Consider the following 20206-nt stretch of genomic DNA (forward strand, 5'->3'; position numbering starts at 1 on the left):
GTAGACAAACACCTTGTTCTTCCGCAAGTATGCAGCTACTACTGTCATGCACTTCGAGAACGTCCTGGGCGCAGACTTCAGCCCGAATGGCAGTACTGTGTATTGATAATGATTAGCGCCGACTTGGAATCGCAGGAACTTCCTGTGTTTCTGTGCAATGGGCACATGGAAGTACGCATCCCGTAGGTCTATAGCACAAAGCCAGTCTCTGTTGCAGCTGAGGGTAAATCTGCTGCAGCAACAGAATGTGAAATCTCTCTCTGCGAATCCACTTGTTTGCTTGCCGCAAGTCTGGAATAGGCCTGAACTCGTTCTTGTCCTTCTTGCGAACCAGAAAGAACCATGAGTACAGACCTCTTCCTCTTTGAGGCAGAGGTACGTCTTCTATCGCCCTTTTCCTTAATAGGATGTCGGCCTCTGCCTGGAGCTCGCGCAGCTGAAACTGCGAGCTCACCGGCGGAATAGCTGGAGGGGGGCTGGTGAACCGGAGACTGTATCCATTGCAAACAATATTCAGCACCCACTTGTCCTGAGTAATTTTTCTCCACTCTGCCAGAAAAAATTGAACGCTTCCCCCCACCAGAGTGGGTAACGGATGTAGGGGAAGTAATCTCTCAGGGCCTAGACCCGGCAGGGCCTTTGGTCGCTGTTGCGGACTGTTGGCCTCCTCTGGCGTTTCTGGAAGGGCTTCCGGGACTGCTGCTGTTGTTGTTGCTGCTGTCCCGAAGTCTGCCCTCGCCCTCTGCCTGAAGTTCCGAACCGTCTCTGGAACGGGCGGTAGTTCTTCTCAGGCTTCTCTAACCCGACAGCCGTCAGGGTTTCGGCTTCTGCTTTCATACGGGCCATTTCATCATCCGCATGCTTGCCGAACAGGGTTTCACCCGAGAAAGGCAGGTTCGTCACCCGCTGTTGTGCCTCCAACTTGAGTGAGGTGAGACGAAGCCAAGCGTGACGCTGTTGGTTGATGCCGTGGTAGTATCCATGTGCCTCCAGAAGAAATACATCAGCAGCCGCGCTGATGATCTGGTTCGACACCATCATCCCCTCATTAATATCTCCAGAAAGTCCTCTTTCTTGTCACGAGGGAGGAGCTCAGCGTACTGCTGGAGGGACTCCTATAGGGCACGATCGTATCGCCCCAGCAGAGCCCCTGCACTTGCAGCCTTCGTGGTGGTAGATGCTGTCCACAGACCTTTCTGCCCGCCGAGTCCAGCCAACGGCTGTCCTTATCAGGCGGCACTGTTGAAGAAGGAGTGGTGGCATGCTGCTTCTTAGCCGCTGTCACAATAACGGAGTCTGGTGTTGGGTCCATTGGAAGAAAAGCTAGGTCAGATTCCGGAGCCCGGCATTTCTTGAGGAGCCTGGAGGGAGCTGCCTTCGCAACCGCCGGAGTGAGAAACAACTCCTTGGCGGGCTCCTCCAATCCGCGTAGCAACGGCAGCAGCGGTCGAGACACATGCTTCTTGTGAAGCGTCTCGAAGATCACGGACGTCGTAGGTGTTGGCACAGTCACCGTGATCCCTAGCTTAGCCGCACCCCTCAACAGCACTTCCTGGAAGGAGACGATATCGTCCACGGGCGACACCCTCGTCCCTGGAGACTCCGACAGCGTCTGTGAATAATCCCTGGTGGAAGAACCTGTGTGGGATCTGGAACTGCGCCTCCTATGGCGTCGCCTAGATCGAGATGTTGACCGGTCACGGCTCCGCGATCTCCCTCTCCGGCTGGAGCGGGAGCGCAATGGCGGCCTGGCTGGGAGCCTCGGCTGAGGGGGTCCTCTTAGGCGGCGTTGGATATTGTGGCAACGAGGCCGTCCGGGGCGGAGCCACAGGTGGAGGAACAGAAGGAAGAGGCGGCGGAAGTTGAGGTGGCGGTGACCGATGAGGAGCTGGCCCATGAGGCGGTGGTGGAGGTGGAGGCGGGGTGGCGTTCTGCGGAGGCGGACCCTTCGGCAAAGGAGAAGGGGTAGGCGACCTAGGTTTAGTAGGCGTATACACCACTGAGTACACCGAGCCCGGTGACTTTGTCTTCTTCCTTAGCAACGATGGCGAACCAATCGGCAAACTAACGTGAGGACTCCTCCGGCGCTTCCTTGGCATCAAAGAACGCCGCCACGACGTCGAGGAACGTCTTCTCGACGTCAACCGGTGGCGTCTCCTCGACGGCGAACGCATCCTCGACGGCGAACGCCTCCACGACGGCGAACGCCTCCACGACGGCGAACGCCTCCTCGACGGCGAACGCCTCCTCGACGGCGCACGCCTCCACGACGGCGCAGGCCTCCACGACGGCGCACGCCTCCACGACGGCGCACGCCTACACGACGGCGCACGCCTACACGACGGCGCACGCCTACAAGACGGTGCACGCCTACACGACGGCGCACGCCTACACGACGGCGCACGCCTACACGACGGCGCACGCCTCCACGACGGCGAGGATCCCCCTCGACGCCGATCTTCTCCTCTTCTCCGACGGTGAATGGCGGTGTCGCCTCGGCGGCGAGAGCCGACGCCGGGCCTTTTTTCCTGATGTCGATGACTCGACGTTGACGTTGACGATGTCGACGACGGTCTGTTCAGCTCCCTTGACGCCAATCGTCGACGCCGCTTTTCCCCAGAGCCCCGGGGAGATGGGGAACAGACCGTTGTCATACCCTCAGCGCCGTAGTCGACGCAATCGACGCTGGCGGAGTATGGGAACGCTTGCTGGACTTCCTGCCCCTGGGGAGCCCCCCAGAGGCCACGGCATGGGCAGATGAAGCATGCCCTGACCCACCTTGTGCCTTCTGACGTCTGTCCTCGAGGCCTTGGAGCCTGATCTTCATCCTCTGTCTTAGGGTCCTGGCAGAGAAGGATTTGCAGATGTCACACTCCTCTGGGGCATGAGAGGAGGAAAGGCAGACTAAACACACTCCATGTGGGTCGGATTTGGCCTTTTTTCTATCACACTCTGGGCAATTGTCAAATAAGCCAGGCATTTTGACAATACAGGGCACCCAGGAAAGAACAAAAAAGGCTTAGTACTTAAAAAAAGCACTACACACAAGAAAAAGTGAAAAAATCACCAAATAAACCCTTGAAAGGGAGAGCTCAATACTCCAGGGTCCTGCTTGCAGGAGCCGGAAAAAAGAACTGAAAGTAAAAGGGACCTTCTGTGCATTCTGGGATACTGAGAGAGTTCTGGAAGTTTTCTTAAAGGCACAGTATCCTGTTCTGAGCCACATAATGGCAGCCTATGGGGCATGTCTGGCCACCACTTTCTCTATCATTCCAGAGGCTTCTGCTGGTAGGGGAAGGATTTTCTCTGTGGAAAACACTGGACAGGCTGTGCTGTTTGTGGTTTTTTGGGGGGAATTTCTAGTTGAAGTACTGGACAGTGTAGCCTGTGGATATAGGCTGCATTATCTGTCTTTAAATTCTCTCTTAAGTGTCTTTGCAGTTCTGCAATTTATTGACAACTTAAGACATTATTTTTGATTGCTCTGGGGTCCACACACATGGGCGGGACTAATCACTAGATTATGACTATACACAGAGATCCCCTACTACAGAATGTAAGTGCCTGTATGCCTGCATGACTAGATGTGTGAGCAACTGTATTAGTGAGTGAGAGGATGCATTAGTGGCACTATGGGTGAGTTGGTGGGTGGGTAAATTAGTGGGTGTGTGAGTGGGAGTATGAGTGAGTGTGTGAGTGGCTCTAAGGTTGATTGATTGGTTATGTGAATACTGGTATGGGATTGTGAATGGAAATGTGAGGGGTTGTGTGGGAGTGTGTGTATGAGAGGTTCTCTGGGGTATGAGTGGTTCTGTGGACGATGCCATCAGTGATGTCATTGATTATGTCATTTGATACGTTATCAGTGATGTCACGGACTATGTCATGAGTGATGTACTATGTGAGGTCATAAGCAGTGCATTGCGGGGGCATAAGTTACAGTTACTTTAGGTAATTATAACTGCTGAATTTCACTGGTTTTGTACAAGTGAAATCTAAGCCTAACTATAACATCCCTTTGTTTTTTTCTGGATGGATGGATGGATGGATAGTACCTTAGACATTCACTGAAAAAAACAAAGGTCAAAGGGATGCCACAGTTAGGTGAAAAGGTCAGTCACAACACACTGCTTCAAACAAACAAAACCACTGAAATTCACAAGCCACAGACATCTCAAGCAATTAGCATTCTTGCCCCAAAGCAACTACAACTTGTGCCCCAAAGCAACCACAATGTGCGCCCCAAAGTAACTCCAATTGTTCAGTTAGTATGTTCTATCCTATAAGGACACAATCTTTAACCCCTGGTGAGAGTAATGGGAATGTACTAGAATGTACTTACTCCTTTAACTGGGCAACCGTTTTGTTCCTGTAGTCATCTCATGTCTTCTCAAAACTGTTATTGCCAGATCCATATTTTTCTTCATACATATGGGGAGGGTACATAGGTGGGATATGTGGTTCAGTAAAAGGGAAAATAATTGAGTGCCCACTGATAACTTATGTTTGGTCATGGAACAACAACAGGAACACACTTTGATGTTACATTTTGAAATTATTAGTCAGGTAGGGTTGAATACATGTTTAAACTATCCTTTTTACCGCCAAGGAGTACAACCCTTTAAAGAACAAAATATACAATACTAAAGAACTCCTACTTTACAGAAGTTTCTTGTAATAAAATGTGTGATTTTTTTAATATTAGACTCTGCCTCTCGAAATCATCTGCTTTGCCTTACACCACTCTAAATAACCTCTGTTTCACTCTCATAATTATCACATTTCCTCATTGTCTTTCTGGTCTCTTGCTAACCTCGGTCATTCTCTATCGCAACCTCCGCCTCTCTGTGCTTACTTCTACCTAGGACTCTCTGTCTCTCCACCTATCCTACCTCACCACTCTCTCCTTTTCTATCAACCTCTTTCTTTTCCTTACCCATCTGTCACCCTATTGTCTCTTTTCAACCTGCCATTAGCTCTATCTCTACTTTTCTGTCTACTTTCTTCCAACTTATTATTCACCTTATATTCCTCGGTCTTCCTCGAGCACCAAATTCTTTTAGTTTAGAATTCATTACTAAAAGCGGATTGCGGGAATCATGTTTTGTACTGCAGCTATTCTGTTAAACATTAACCCCTGGTATGTATCCATTGCAATTTGGAGTCTAGGTGGCTTAACCTAAACTCACCAGGCAGCAGAAGTAAAATGTAGCTGTCAAGAAACTGATATCAAACAATTTGGGGGACACAACTACATTAGTTGTCACCAATTACTATCCGTTGCGAGTTTTAGCGGGTCCGTGTGCCATACACCTCAATTTACTTGGCCATCCAAGCCAAGAGCAACTAAATCTCTCTTGCTATGAATCTCTGCTGGATGTGCATACAACTGTCTGTCCTATAGCTGTGTGGGACACAAGCAGATGGGCTTTAAGTGACTGGTACTGTCCCTAATACCCAGCTGCAGGATCGGCCAATATAGCAACCCCGTCTCCAGAGGTTACATTTGCAAAACAGTCCAACAGTGCTCCTCCCTGGCACTTTCATGCACTTGCTAGTTTCAGTTCAACTTCTTTGTAATTGGATGACTTCTGCCTCAGTTAGGCAATTGCAAAGCTCATTATATGAGGAGCAGCAGCCTTCCCTTTACAGAACGAGTCTCACAGCATGTCCAATCCAATGTTACCACAAAGATTTGGGTACAATACTGCCTGCCAGAGGATGCCTCGATAAAGTCACTTCTCATTTGACTTGTTGCCAGGAAGAACAAGCACGCCGGGCAACGTGGGCAGGACGCCGGGTGGGCTGGGAAGTATTTATGTAGTTTGTCAGGGGTCAGGTAGGCCCTGTGTAGGACATAAAAGTGCACCAGCTGTAACCTTGCGTTGCGCGTCCCGTTTTGGGCCCTTTCCAGTATGCCATTCCATGCCTCCTCAGGGATTTCAGTCGCCAGGTCAGCCTCCCATTTCGCCTTCAAGGCCAGCAGTGGGGCGACAGACTCCGAGACCATGTGTCGCTACAGGCATGTGACAGCCTTGACCGTCCCCGCCATCATCACTACGTACTGGCAGCCCAGAGACAGTGGCGGCTCCGACATGCCCGTCTTCCAGTGTTTGCGGATCGCCGCCGTTAGCGCCGCATGAAGGAGGAAGTCCCCTCCCGCCAACTCAAAGCGGTCCTTCAGGAGGTCGAAGGGCAACAGCACCCCGTTTTCGTAAAGGTCACCCATGGATGACAGTCCCTACAGGTCCCAACCGTCTAGCCCGCGCCACGAGCCTCCGTGCTGTAGTGCCCCGCAGAGTTTAAGTGGGATCTCGGGTGCATACGGAACCGTAATACTGCCCCTTCGGCGATATCTGTTCCAGCATTTTCGGGCTGTTGCAAATTCCTGAGTGAGGTGGAAATCTCCCATCGGGAGTCCCAGGACAATCCGGGACAACACCTGGACCGGGCCCGCCGGTTCTCCTGATCCGTCCTCCCCTCTTCTGGCTCTTGCCACCCATTGCGTTAGCCATTGCAGTTGCGCCGATAGGTAGTAGAGCTCATAGTCTGGCACTGCCAACCCTCCATCCGCCCGAGGGCGGAGAAGCGTGTCATGCGCAACCCTGCGCCTGCCCGCTCCCCACAGAAAGCCAATAACCATCGTCCGCAGCCGCCAAAAGTAACTCGCCGGGATCCAGATCGGGAGAGTCCCGAAGAAGTAAAGCAGCCGCGGCAAGGTCACCATCTTGAGTAGCGCCACTCTCCCCATGAGTGACAATAGGAGCGTGCTCCAAAAGTTAAAGTTCCCTTTAGTGTGCCTGATTGCCGACCCGATATTTCCCTCAAGGATATCCGCCCTGTCATGGAAGATCGAGGTGCCAAGGTATCGCAGGCTCCTCTCCTCCCACGTCACACCCTCTGTGGTTTGTGGGCATATTCTCCGTGGGCGGGCTGGGAATAGGTGGGACTTCGCCCAGTTCACTCGGAGGCCCGATACTCTGCTCAACGATTGTAGGAGGGTCTTAGCTCCATGCAGGGAGCCAGCCGAGTCCGCCAAGAACATCAGCAGATCATCTGCGTACAATGCGATGTGGTGCACCTGTCCATAGACGTCCAGTCCCTGAAACGCCCGGCCAAGCCCGGCTCGCGCCGCAAGGGGTTCGACAGCCAGGGCGAACAGTAGGGGGGAGAGAGGACATCCCTGGCGGGTGCCCCTGCCCACCATACACATCTCAGAGATAACCCTCCCAGTTCTGGCCGTCGCGTTCTGGTAGAGCAGCATCGTCCAATTCACGAAGCCCTCGCCGAGGCCCAGTGCGCGTAGGACGTGGAAGAGATAAGGCCATTCTAGGCTGTCAAAGGCCTTCTCCATATCGACAGTTAACACCACTGCCTCGTCGCCGTCATAGGTGTCAGCCTCCAGTACATGTAGGAGTCGCCGCACGTTAAGCGCCGTGATGCGGGTCGGGATGAAGCCCGACTGGTCCGCGTGAACCAGCATGGGCATGTGGGGGAGCAAACGCGTCGCCAAGATTTTACTTTAAATCTTGTAGTCTAGGTTGAGCATGGACAATGGGCGATACGCCGTTCTGTCCCACGGTTGCTTGCCCGGTTTCAGCAGGGGGACGATCAGTGCCTCCCCAGTGGTCGCAGGTAGGCAACCCAGCCGCTTCGACTCGTTGTATAGCCACGTCAGCCAGGGTGCAAGGAGATCAACATAGGTGAGATAAAATTCTGTTGGGAATCCGTCGGTGCCCGGCGTCTTGTTCCTCGCCATGCTCTTGATGGCGACTCGAACCTCTTTCTCCTCGATCCTCGCTTCACGTCCTACTCTCCCAGTTCCGGCAGCTCAAGATCCTCCATAAAGGCCTGGAATTCATCCAGCGATGGGAGGACCCTGCTGCGGTAAAGCTCTGTGTAGTAATCATAGAATAACTCATTGATCCCCTGTTGATCAAATTGCGCCGCCCCGCGTGGTCCCTGAGCTCAAGGATGACCGAGCTCCGGCGAGTCGGATTGGCCAGCCAGGCCAGAAGAGCTCCTGACTTGTCGCGTTCCGAGTGCGCTCGTGTAAGGTGGGCCTTGTAGTCAAAGCACCGGAGGCGCTCCACCGTCGCCGCCACCGGAGAAGAACGAGTAGTCCCTGTCCGACGGGTGGTTAGCAGTCCACGAGTCGACCAGTCCCCACTGGCGTTGCCAGGCGGAGCGTGCAAGTGCCAGTGTGCCAGCTGGTGCATTTGGTAGGGGGGGTGCGATCTGTCCAGGGCAGTGTCAGTCACACTATTAAAGTCGCCGCCCAGGAGCAAGGGTTCCACTAAGAACGGGGACAGTTTGTTGGACAGTAGGGAGAGAAATGCAGGCTGGTCCACATTCGGGGCGTACAAACAACCCAAATTAAGGTCCCTCCCATCTAGTTTGCCTCGAACCATTATGTATCTCCCGTCCGGGTCAATTACCTGTTGTGTGCACTGGAAAGGTACCCCCGCCCGTATCCAAATGGCCACCCCCCTAGCATAAGCAGAGTAGCCAGTGTGGTAGGCTTGCCCCCTCCAACGTCGTTGTAGCGCCTTCCCTTCCTTAGCTAGCAGATGCGTTTCCTGGAGGAAGGCGATGTGAATGCCCCGCCTGACTAAATAGGAGTGGATCTTGTGTCGCCTATGCATCGAATGCATCCCCCTTACGTTCCATGTGAGACATTTGTAGCCTAAGTCGGATCCCATTGCAGAGTCCACCGTGTCCCATCTACCCTCTCAGTGACCCCCCCCCAGCACGCCCAGGTCCCACCCCCGTACCCCCTAACCTGTGCAATCAAACTACCCCAACTCCCACACCCCAGGACCGACAACCAACATGGAAACCCCATCCAAACTCAAGTAGCAAAAGCGTATCACAGTAGAATAGGGCTAGAGTGGCCGTGACGCCGACCCCAGACAGGCCCGAAGCCCTCCGCCCCCGCCCCACCCCCCCAAAAACACTCAGGAGAGGCCTCCGACTCTTCCCTCCCCCAAGATCTCAGTGATAAGTCCCAAGGGGTATCCGCACCTCACTGCAAAGCGTCCGGAAGCGGCCCCCATCCATATCCCAGTACCTTACATATGAGGCCAGTGTCCTGCGATCCAGATCAGCCAAGAATTCCATCTGCTGTTTGGGGACTCACCACCGGCAGGTCCGTCTCTGAGAGCTCGTGCCCACTGCTGGAGCCAGGGCTGGGAGCACTGGCCTTCGACTGCTCCGATGCGCTACTGGAGGGGCTGGCACCTCCCTGGCTGATGGCCGCCACTGCCAGCACCGCCTTGGCTCGTTCCTGCTGCCATCCCGACGGGGAGCCAGATCGTCGTGTCGGCGTCGTTTCCGTGGAACGTATCCTGGGTGAGGTCTCCGGCGGGGGATCTGCGCCCGACTCCCCTCTGACATCGAACCAGCTCCAAGCCTCCTGTGGTGTTAGGAAAAAGTGGGTGCGCTCCCCAGCGATTACCCGCAGCTGCGCCGGGAACAGCATAGCATAGCATAGGGCAGCTGGAGCGACCTCAGTTTCCGCTTGACCGCCAGGAAGGAGGCCCTTTGTTTTTGCACGTCTCTAGTGAAATCCGGGAAGACCATCACCCTGCTATTGTCGACTCTCAGGTCCGGGAGGTCTCTCACCCTCCGCAGGATGTGGTCCCTGTCTCTGAAGTGCAGGAGACGCAGTACTATCAGACGCGGCGGCCCCCCCGGCTTGGGGGGGCGCGCAGGGACTCTGTGTGCCCGCTCAATGGCAAAGAACGGGGATATCCTTCTGGGGCTACCTCAGTCCGCAGTCAGCCCTCCAGGTAGGAGACCGCATCCTGCCCCTCCACTTTTTCGGGGACCCCCACGAGGTGGAGGTTATTGCGCCGAGAGCGCCCTTCGCTGTCCTCAGCTCTGAGCTCCAGCACTCGGACCTTCTGCGCCATCTCTGCCAATGATGTCTTTAGAGCAGCTACGTCCCCAGGCAGACTTTTTAGGGTAACCTCCGAGGTCGCCACCCGCTCCTTCAGTTTCCTATGGTCGTCCTTCAGCAAGGTCAGGTCCGATCCGATGGTATCCATGCGCTTTTTAAGAGCTTCCCGCGACGCCACGATCGCCTGCATGATGTCCCCCAGGGAAGGATCCCGTGGGTAGGCCAGCTCCCCGCTCCAGGCCCCGGTGTATCTTCTTCCACGAGGTGGCCCGGGTCATCCAGCTTCAGGGCTTCAAAGCCCTTCTTTCTGCCTCCCCGCACCATGCTGGCGGGCAGCTAGCTTCGTGTGCCCCTGCGGTGGCCGCCGGTGCTCCTGCTCTCCACACCAGGTCCGTCACAGGCACTCAGCTCCCGCGTGCCTCTGGGCCAGCGTCACCCGGGGTCCAGGTCTATAAGCAGCCCAAGGATCAGGTCCCGCTCCACCAGCACTGTGGGGCACCAGTGCTCTGCATTCAGTCGCTTGGCGAGGTCTCCCCCGTCTGGGTGTCCCAGGCTGACTTTGCGCCTGTAAGTACCAGTCCCGATGCGGTTCTCGGTACACGGGCGTCTCTGGCCAGGCAGCCGCCTCTTCCCGCCTTCAGACCAGTTGCCTCTCAGGAGTGGGCAGCCGGTGCCTCCGCTTCTACTCTCCTCACCGTCGCTGTCCGAGCGCCACTGGCTTGCTGGTGATGTGGGCTCCGCGGCTATCCCACCATCAGGAGAGTGGACTCAGTACCCCACGAGGTCCCAGGGGCTCTGCAATCGGCAGCCAAGGCAGTCACTGACACTCGGGCGGCGACATCTAGGGGTCAGGCAAGCCGGCCGTCCCTCGCCCTCCGGTCCCGCTTATACTGCAGCGCCAGCCAGTGCTCCTCACCTCCGATGGGTGCAAGGGGGCCTCCGCAGACCAACGGCCAGCTGCCACAGCGTCCCAGGGCTCCTCGTCGCTTCCAGGGCTCCGCTGCCCCGCGTTTCAGGCCGGGACGGCGGCCGCCATTTTGGGCGCTCGTTTCTCCGGGTGCCTCGCTCTCCACCAAAAGTTCTGTGAGGGCAGTTACAGGGGCCCCCAGACCTTCAGGTTCCCCCTACGCGCTCCTGATACCCTCCTGGATACTTTTGTGGGCTTGGGGTCCGAGCCGGGACGCAGGGTATGTGGTGGTGTGAGGCGGGCGCGGAGGAGCTCCGGAGTCCCGCTTCCACCTACATCGGCGCCTTAGCCACGGCCGTCTCCAATTGGGGTTCATAACAGTAATATTAATAATAATAATAATAATGATAATAATAATAATAATAATAATAATAATAAATAATAATAACAATTATTATTATTATTAAGCAGAAAGCCCATTTGTGACTCAGAGAATATTGTTATTTTCCAAATAATGGGAGAGTTTCTTGACCACAAGGGATTCTAACATTTTGGATGCAGCAGGTCCTTAACTGGAAAATAAAGAAGAGTTGTGTTTAGGTATTTTTAGAAGAAGAACAAAGTAGGGGTGGGCGGAATTTGCGAAATACACTATAGCAAATTATCGCAAAAATGTAAAAAATCTCCGCAAACACGCAGAAATATCGCGAAGACGCAGAAGTTTGTTTCCCCCGCCTGTTCGCGATATTTTCTGCGTGATCGCGTTGAAAAATGTCTCGCCAACTTGCCCATGCGGTCGCAATCTTGTTTTCACTTGTCCTGCCCGCTCGCGATGCTTACTTCCTGTTCGGGGTCTCGAATGACATGTTCGCGATCGCAAACTAACGCGGTATAGTGCGACCAGCTACCAACAATCCAACATAGGAAAACTCGTCGGCGAACGCAGGGACACTAGCGCGTGCAAGAACACATTTTTATCGCAATTTCCGCGAGCGGAACGAAATTTACCGCCCAGGCCTAGAACAAAGATGCCTCTATTAAAATCGGCAGGCACGCTACCAGAGGCCAGGGAAGAATTGTACATGTTGCGCAGTGTTAAGTTTCTGTTCAGAAAGGAATCTGGCTGGAAGGAGGTCTTTCGGAGAACTTCTGAAACACTGTTTTAGAAGCTGTGTGGAGGAGTCCATACCCAACATAGAAATAGCAGATCATGAGAAATTATTAGGTTTTTAATAGTGAGTGACAGAGGGAAATGGAAAGTTAGGCTCAAAATAAAGGACGGCCACACCACTCTAATTTAGGAAACGGTTTGAAATATACCTCTTTAAAGAACACATCACAATGTAGTAATTCACACACCATCTACCTCTCTCATCACTCGTTCACTGTATGAGTGCCTTTGATGCTGTGCAGCTCTCGGCTGCCTTTTGAGTAGGTTTGCACTACACAAATTCATGCTTGCCCATCTGACAATGTTACACAGGTTTTTATAAAATCGTCATTGATACACTGTAAGGATATTCCCAGTTACATTGCAACCTAACCCAGGAAGGTGTTCTGGGCAGAGAATTAGAAAGCTTTTTGAGACTTTCCATCCCACTACCTACATTGTTTTAATTTTAAATTAAAACTTCATAGATTTTGGTATGGCGACATTGTATTCAGCACTAGTTTAGATAACTGCCAAATTAGTTGAATCTATAGTAATATCCAATACCCTTCACTAATTTGAAAGTCAGTAAACTTCAAGACTACCTCTTTCAACTCATTGTAAATGTATATGTCCTAATTAATACAAATCTACAATTGTGTAATTTCTATTCTAACAAAGTGAGTGAAATAGGTTCTAAGTTATATGGTGGTTAGGATTGCTAGAAGCTCATTGGCAGGGGTATATGGGGATGGGCTATGACTCACGAGGCGAAGCTGCAAGTAATCACAATGTCCCTCTACTTCCTCAACAATAGCAAGAAACATAATATTACACATTGCACATCTGCGAATATGGTTTTTGCCATTGCATTATTTTGCATACTTGTTTAAGAAAAAAAACATATTAAACGAAAACGAGAATGCAAGGGAGTTATGCCCCCACACCATACTCAACAATGGTAATACATTTGCACATTACACTCTGTGCAGCTGCATGGATACCGTATACACACGTGGGGAAAAATACCATGACGTAAATTATACATGTGCATGTGCACTTAGAAATATGCTATTTATTACCCTCACTGAAGGAGGTGAGGGGTATTCGTTACCCAGACATGGCTTTACCGCTCGTAAGTTAAGGCCCCTCCCCACACTCAGCACTGGTCATATATAGTATATTACATTCTACACATCCATATGTCACAAGGTATTTTATGTCTGCATTGGCAACATTTAAACAGTATAACAGCTGCAGTAAATGAAGAGAAGGAGAAGGAGAAATACTAACCCAGGACATAATAACGCCGTGAGTACTACATTTGTTTTCCATTTTTCACCTCCAAATGCTATAGAAAAAGAAAGATGCATTTTAACATCAGTTTTTAATTGCAACAATCTACACGAATACGCTACCAAAACTACTGTCTCTTTAAAAAATATTCACAACTACTTTCATCAAACACGCAAGTGACCCAGAGCAACTTTAGGAACATCATCTTCCTAAAACGTCTCTGAACGGTTTCTGTGCAGCTGGATACATGCCAGTTCGTAGATTTCCTACTAGTAATCTTTACATTGAGTCCTACTCTTCCCAGTCACCATTCTTACTTCAGAAGGTGTACACCGCCCTCAAAAAGACATGCAAGTTTACGGTCCTTATAACATAAAATAACTCTGCAACCCTGACACTGGGTCTGGCTATAAATATACCAGTTGTATCTTCATTTGCCATCATCGTCTAAAGACGCATCATCTGGGAAGAACTAGAATAAGCGAATGGCTCCTGCAAAGGGAAGAACAGAATACAAGTTGTTTCAACCCCACAATTGTAACCAGATGTCATCGATACGACTGTATGTATGTAGCATGATTTTGTAAAATGCTGCTAATGCTCAAAAATAACTTCTAGGCGGCGATAACTCGACAGCAAACCGAGAGGAAGGCATTTAGAAAATGGAATAGAAAGGTAGGAGAGAGCAGAGACTGTAATGACTAAAGATTACGTTCTAATTAATAACAAAGTCCCAAACTTTACGATTTTACATGATTCGAGAGCGGTTGCCTGTGGCTCAGAGGAACAGAACAAGTTTGTTCCATAATCCTCCGCCATGGATAGCTCATTGCTCTTGAGACCTTTTCTAACGGTTTTTGCCTAACAGCATAAGCCTAGCATTCAGATATATGGGCATGATTCCAGGCCTAGAGTTTGTGATCTTCAAGCATCTTTTAAGAAGACGATAAGTGGAGATCTTAGCAGTGTTTAGTGCTGATTACAAGATCCGGGTGAGGCCTCATCTGAGATATCTGCGGGCCCCTAGATTCCTGTCCTTCTCGTTAAGTGATTTATCCAAATATTGTGCCCATGAGTGTAGCGTGGTCAGTAAGATTGGGGAAGGTGAGCTTCAGATTTTCCCACCGATCAAGCTGACATATAATGTTCTAATACATTATGGGACAAGCAAGGTACATTAAGTGGTAGGTGAGTTTTTTTTAATGAAACAAGGGAGTATGCCATGTACCTTGGACATCGTGCACCACGGGTAAAAACAATGTCCCAGTCGGTGTATCAAAGCTAATTACGGAAATGCAAGCTCAAACAAATGGCACTCAGCCATAAACTTAGAGCACATTGTAACAGACCGCCGAGCGCATTCTCAGCTCCATAAGATGCGGTGTAGAGTTCGTGAATTTTCATCAATGCACGGAGTTACAGCAAATTTTGGTGCTGAGATGATACACCAAGGACGTAGTTACGCTGTAAGGTACTCTGGTAAGAGGGCAACTTGACTGCAATGCTTTGGATTCAGTATTACGATCTCCCACTGGTTTAGTCAACGTGAGCTTATAAATAGCGTTTGCGGCACACTGTCAGCATAAGGAAAACAGCATGGTTGCCCTTTAATAAGAAGGCTGCTGTGCTGTACGGTTCTGATCGAAAACACAATTTTGAGCTTCGGCCAGTCATGCGTCCTGAGTCGTGACAGCACTACTTTTCCTCCTGAAAATAACATGGAAGGCCTTTCGGTTTATTAGGTCTAGGTACTATCCGGTTCGTTAGAACCGGAAGTAGCGAGATCTTATGTTTCTTAGAGGGGCTCTTCATCCTGCCTCTAATTTTGGCTCTCTCCCATTGGCTGGCTTCCTAAATGGAGGCCAGCCATTGGAGGAGAGAGCCGTTACTCCAAATAGGCTCCGTCCTTTTCGGATTTGGAGGTTTGTTCGGTGTTCTTCTTTCCACTTTTTAGGCACGCCTACTTTTGAACACCGAACACGCCCCCAATCCGAAAATTCTTCAACGTTGTGTCTGCCATTATTTCGTTTGTCTCTCTAGGAGGATGGTTTTGCTTTCTCCGTGATGCAAGGATCGGCAGGTAAGCCATTGCCATTTTATATTTGTTTGCTTATATATTTTTTTGTTTGTCCTGTGTTATTGTCACCATTGCGTCATCTATGTTCCCCTTTTCCTGGTGTGCCCGTGTCCTGTGCGCTCCGATTGCAGTAGTGACTGTTCCGCTTTTATTTTTGCTCGTGTTATTGTCACCATAGCGTAGTCTATGTTCCCCTTTTCCTGGTGTGCCCGTGTCCTGTGCGCTCCGATTGCAGTAGTGACTGTTCCGCTTTTTTTTTTTTGCTCGTGTGTAGGAAGGTGGATACCTGACTATGGTTGCCCCCAACTTTTTTGCCTGGTGTTTTGCTGGCTTTCCGACTTAGTTGGCCTGGGACCCTGCCAATCAGGACCCCAGGTCTACTGCTCTCTCTCTAAAATGGATTCCATGTACCTTAGGTACATTTCCAATTGGTACTGGGCCACCTTATCAGACCCTGTAACCCAGGGCATGGGTGTACCCAGGGCGTACCAGGGGCTGAAGCATGTATTATGCCACCCCTGGCTGGCCTTCTAAATCTGACACAACTGGCTGCACGACAGCTGAGGCAAGGTGGTGTAATCACCCTTTGCTGTAGATATAGTATACCTATATCTAACCCTAAAATGGACACACAAATTCCTATCAGTCACTCCTATGGCAGGCCTTGACAATCCTGAAGGCAGAGTGCTTGGAATCGTGTGAGATGGTGCTCTGGCATGAGCTGAGCCCATTTGCAGCTTGCGGAACCAAGTCCTAATAGCTGTTCCATGATAACGCATACCATATACTCTTAAGTGCATTATAATCCTTGCGTTTAAATGCTATCTTTGGTATCGCTTTATCAAAACATGTCGAGTAAGGTGTCATACGAATTGGAATACTAACCCCTCGCCAATTCTGGCGATGGGGTTAGCATTCCACCCTTCTAGAGGGACACGACATGTACGTAACTGTGAACCCCGGTTAAAGTTAACTCGAGCCTCAGCATCACAATATGGATGCTGCCACCACAGACACGAGTCTGACCCCCTGCAGCTGGGAGTCCTTCCAGCGAGGGGAGCTTGGACAAAGGGTTTCCTGTCAGGGGCGGTGCTAGCACCATCCCAGACAGGGTTTTGTGTATCCTGGGTAGGCAGGGCTTTACAGGAAGGTGACTGCAAGTGGCACCCCGGTGCTCACTACGCATCTGCCGGCTAGAACCAGTTCCAGGGGCACACCAGCCCGTGGCCTGGGGAAAGTCCGGCATGGGAGAGGGGTGTAACCACCCCCCTTCCTGGTCCCACCCCTAGGGCAGGACCTAGTCGCGTACCCACCCCTTTCTTTAGGATAAAGGCAGGAGCGGGGACCCTTCCAAATTAGATCATCTTTGAATCAAGAAACTACTTTCCACGAAAGGAACTCTCAACTCTTCTCAAGATTTCTCCCTTGTGAATAAGGAGTAGTCACCCTGCATCCGCAGGCACCATCTAAGAACTCTGCGGTTTGCTGCACGTCCTTCCTCCGGAATCCGACTGACCAGCTCGACGAGACCCGGCTTCCCTGGCACCTCTGACCTCTACCTACCTCTACAGCTAAGCTGAGAACCGTAGGTGCGACGAGACCTCGAGGGACCGGCCATCATCAGAACTGCACGGCTTCTATCCAGCACGACCCTGAGGGATCCTCTGGTGAGTGCTTTGGGGTCCGAGAAGCCCCGACCCTGAGCAGCTCCAGCACCGAAATCCAGCCCCCCAGCATCCACGAGATCTGCGTGGGGCCCTTCTGCTTTTTTCTGCTCACCGCGTTGTCTGGCTACTAGCCCGCTGGCTTGTGGCCTTCCCGACGACGCCCGACGACATCACCACTGCTGGTCTGGTTGCTCCAGACTGGCCCTTGCTCCCTTCCAAAAGAGGAGCACCCCGGACCCTCCTGGTCCACTCCAGACGCCATTTTAGGTCCACCGCGTGGGCTTGAATTTGCCAAGACTTGTTGCCCCAATCCTGGGTCCAGCGACGTCGACAGCATCAACCATCGTGGGACAGCTCGCACCTCCATCCTGGTCGCCGACAACGCCTCCTGGTCCGTGAGACTGCAGAGCCCAGCGTCGCCCACTCACCTGGTCGAGGTGACTACCATCCGGTGCCATCCTGGTGCCCATCTGATCACTGGCTAGTGATTAAGAACTTGGTCCCCCTCTGCTTTCAGGTGTCATTCATCTTCGATCCAGGCTTGGATCACTTCGAACAATCTTCACTGGTCGCCTGCCAGCAACTCTTTCTTCAGGCTCCTGGTTCGTCAACGAGGATTCCCGACGTCTTTTCAGACCTATGCAGCCGCAGCCCCTGGGATAGGTAACTTCGGCATTTCGGTGCCCCAGCATAGCCTCACTATCCAAGGGTCCAGATTCACTGTCGTTTTCGACCTACCTTATCGGGTTCGCCCGAGAACACTAACTTTGCTTTTGCTAGCTCCCATAGACTTTGTCCCGCATCCCGCGTGAGAGTGGACACTCTGCACCCGAGTCCCCTAGGCCTCCTACTAGTAATCTGAAGGTTCAGTAACGTAGTCCTAGCGATTCCAAAGCCTATTAGTCCAGTACTTACCTGCTAGTAATTTTGCATTCCACTTCCATAGTATATGTTTTTCCGTGACCCTCGGGCATTTGTGTAAATTGTGCAACTTAAAGTATTTTCGTAAGAGTTTTGTTGTGTGCTTAGTACCCTGTCCTCATAAAGAGTACAGGGCTGTTGGTATCTAAATAAATACACTGTTTATTTTCATAACACTTGTGTGGTGTCCTTTCACTTGGTGTTCAAGGGGTATATGTGATGGTATAACAGCTGGCTTAACACGCCCTCTAGAGTTTAGCCCGAAGACTGCTCATATCCATGCTACTAGGATAGCTGGTCTATAAGGTTGACTTACAACCAATCACCATAAGGGTTGTTTGGACTGATACATAGTGATCACTAGAATAGTGAACACTGAATATCAGGCCAACTTCTCACATCGTGTTATTGTCACCATTGCGTCGTCTATGTTCCCCTTTTCCTGGTGTGCCCGTGTCCTGTGCGCTCCGATTGCAGTAGTGACTGTTCAGCTTTTTTTTGCTTTTATTTTACGTTTGTCCCGTCCGATTTGTTATCGTCACCATCCCGTTGAGTATGTCTCCCTCCGATTGCAGTAGTGGCTGTCCCGCTTTCTCCCTGATGCAAGGTCCGGCATGTAAGCCATTTTTTATTTCTATGTTTCCCTGTGATCCCGTGTCCTGTGAGCTGTGTTTGCAGTTGTGGATCTCCGTCTTTCTCCGTGTTATTGTCATCCCGCTGTGTATGGCCCCCTTTTTCCGGTGTGTCCGTGTCCTGTGCGCTGTGGTTTGTCCCGTCCGATTTGTTATCGTCACCATCCCGTTGTGTATGTCTCCCTCCGATTACAGTAGTGGCTGTCTAGCTTTTTTTTGCTTAAATTTTTTGTTTGTCCCGTGTTTTTGTCACCATCCCGTCGTGTATGTTCCCCATTTCCCGGTGTGTCAGTGTCCTGTGCGCTCCGATTGCAGTAGTGGCTGTCCCGCTTTGTTATCGTCACCATCCCGTTGTGTATGTCTCCCTCCGATTGCAGTAGTGGCTGTCCCGCTTTTTTTGATCATGAAGCTGAACTTGTAAACGGATTTAACCATGCTTCACACACATTACGGTGCCATTGTAGTGTGCAAGATGATTATGTCCAGAATGTACTAAAGATAATTAAGCCATGAAAAACGTTTTTTAATGCATATTTACCGATATGCAGCATTTACACACACGACGTGCTATATTTCTGTATGCATAAATATTTACTCATGGAAGTACTCATGGGACTGTACATTCTGTAAGCGTGTTGTTTACAGGAAGGGTGCTCTACAAATTCGGGGGGAGAAGTTACTGTATAAAATGGGTGCGAGGTGGTGTACGGTAAATTCCGGGCGTGTGGTCTCGTGTGATTTGCACGAAGGGTATGCTATACATTTGAGGGGAGGAGTTAATGTATATTCGGAGTGCTCCTGGCGCACTGTAAATTCTGGGTGTGCGGTCTCGTGTGGTTTGCACGGGGTGTGCTATATATTCGTAGGGAGAAGTGACTACATGCGGGTGCAAGGGGGTGTACTGTAAATTCTATGAGTGTGGCCCGTGTTGTTTGCACGGGAGGGTGTTCTATAAATTCGAGGGGGTGGTGACTTTAATGAAGGGTGTGCACTGTAAATTCTTCGCGTGTCCGTGTGGTTTGCACGCAGGGGTTCTGTTCATTTCGGCGGCAAGGAGTTCCGGTATATAGATTTCTGGGGCTACCACAGGATTGGTCCCCACCACTCCTTCAGTCTGACGTTACCTGAGCTGCCAGTCTCCCTGCTGTCTCTTTGTCCAGGGCCTCTCCCCAGGGTGGGCAGGTGAACACTCTGGGGGTGGAGAAGTGGATCGACGACCGGCTGGACGAGCTGTACCTCGGCAGGGTGAGTGCCGGACAATACCTCCCCCCTACCCCCTCCTTTCACGGGGTTATTCATGTGGCATATCAATGCGTCCGAATGTCGGGGGTAGCGCAAGTTGGGGGTAACACAAATTGACATCAGGCAGGGACCATCAGACAGCCGATGGCGTCATCTGCTTGACCCACCTTTATCCCTTGAATAGCCTCGTGTTTACGATCGAGGGGCCAGGTTACCGGATGGGCAAGGACTGGAAGCCATAGCATCTACAGAGGGATCCGAGAACCGCATTTACTTCCTAATTGCGCTGCCTTCGTCCCCCCTGACACCCGAGATAGCAAGATCCTTTCCAGGGGAACCGAAGGACAAATCCGGGGTAGCTGATTGATCAAAGGAAACAAAAAAGTGACGGGTGGGAGTGGACTGCCTGAAAT

General features: G+C 51.3%; 1 protein-coding gene across 1 annotated transcript in view; it reads right to left on the reverse strand.

The window, feature by feature from the left end:
* Positions 1 to 20206, reverse strand: part of LOC147718680 (transmembrane 9 superfamily member 2-like) — a 1534671-nt gene that overhangs the window by 521856 nt on the left and 992609 nt on the right. The window contains exon 12 of the mRNA XM_086918630.1: positions 13252 to 13309. Within this exon, the coding sequence (XP_086774756.1) occupies positions 13252 to 13309 (58 nt within the window). The remainder of the gene's footprint in view (positions 1 to 13251; positions 13310 to 20206) is intronic.

Source organism: Lissotriton vulgaris, chromosome 4_1 (genome assembly GCF_964263255.1).
Source record: "Lissotriton vulgaris chromosome 4_1, aLisVul1.2, whole genome shotgun sequence".
NCBI classification, from domain to species: Eukaryota; Metazoa; Chordata; class Amphibia; order Caudata; family Salamandridae; genus Lissotriton; species Lissotriton vulgaris.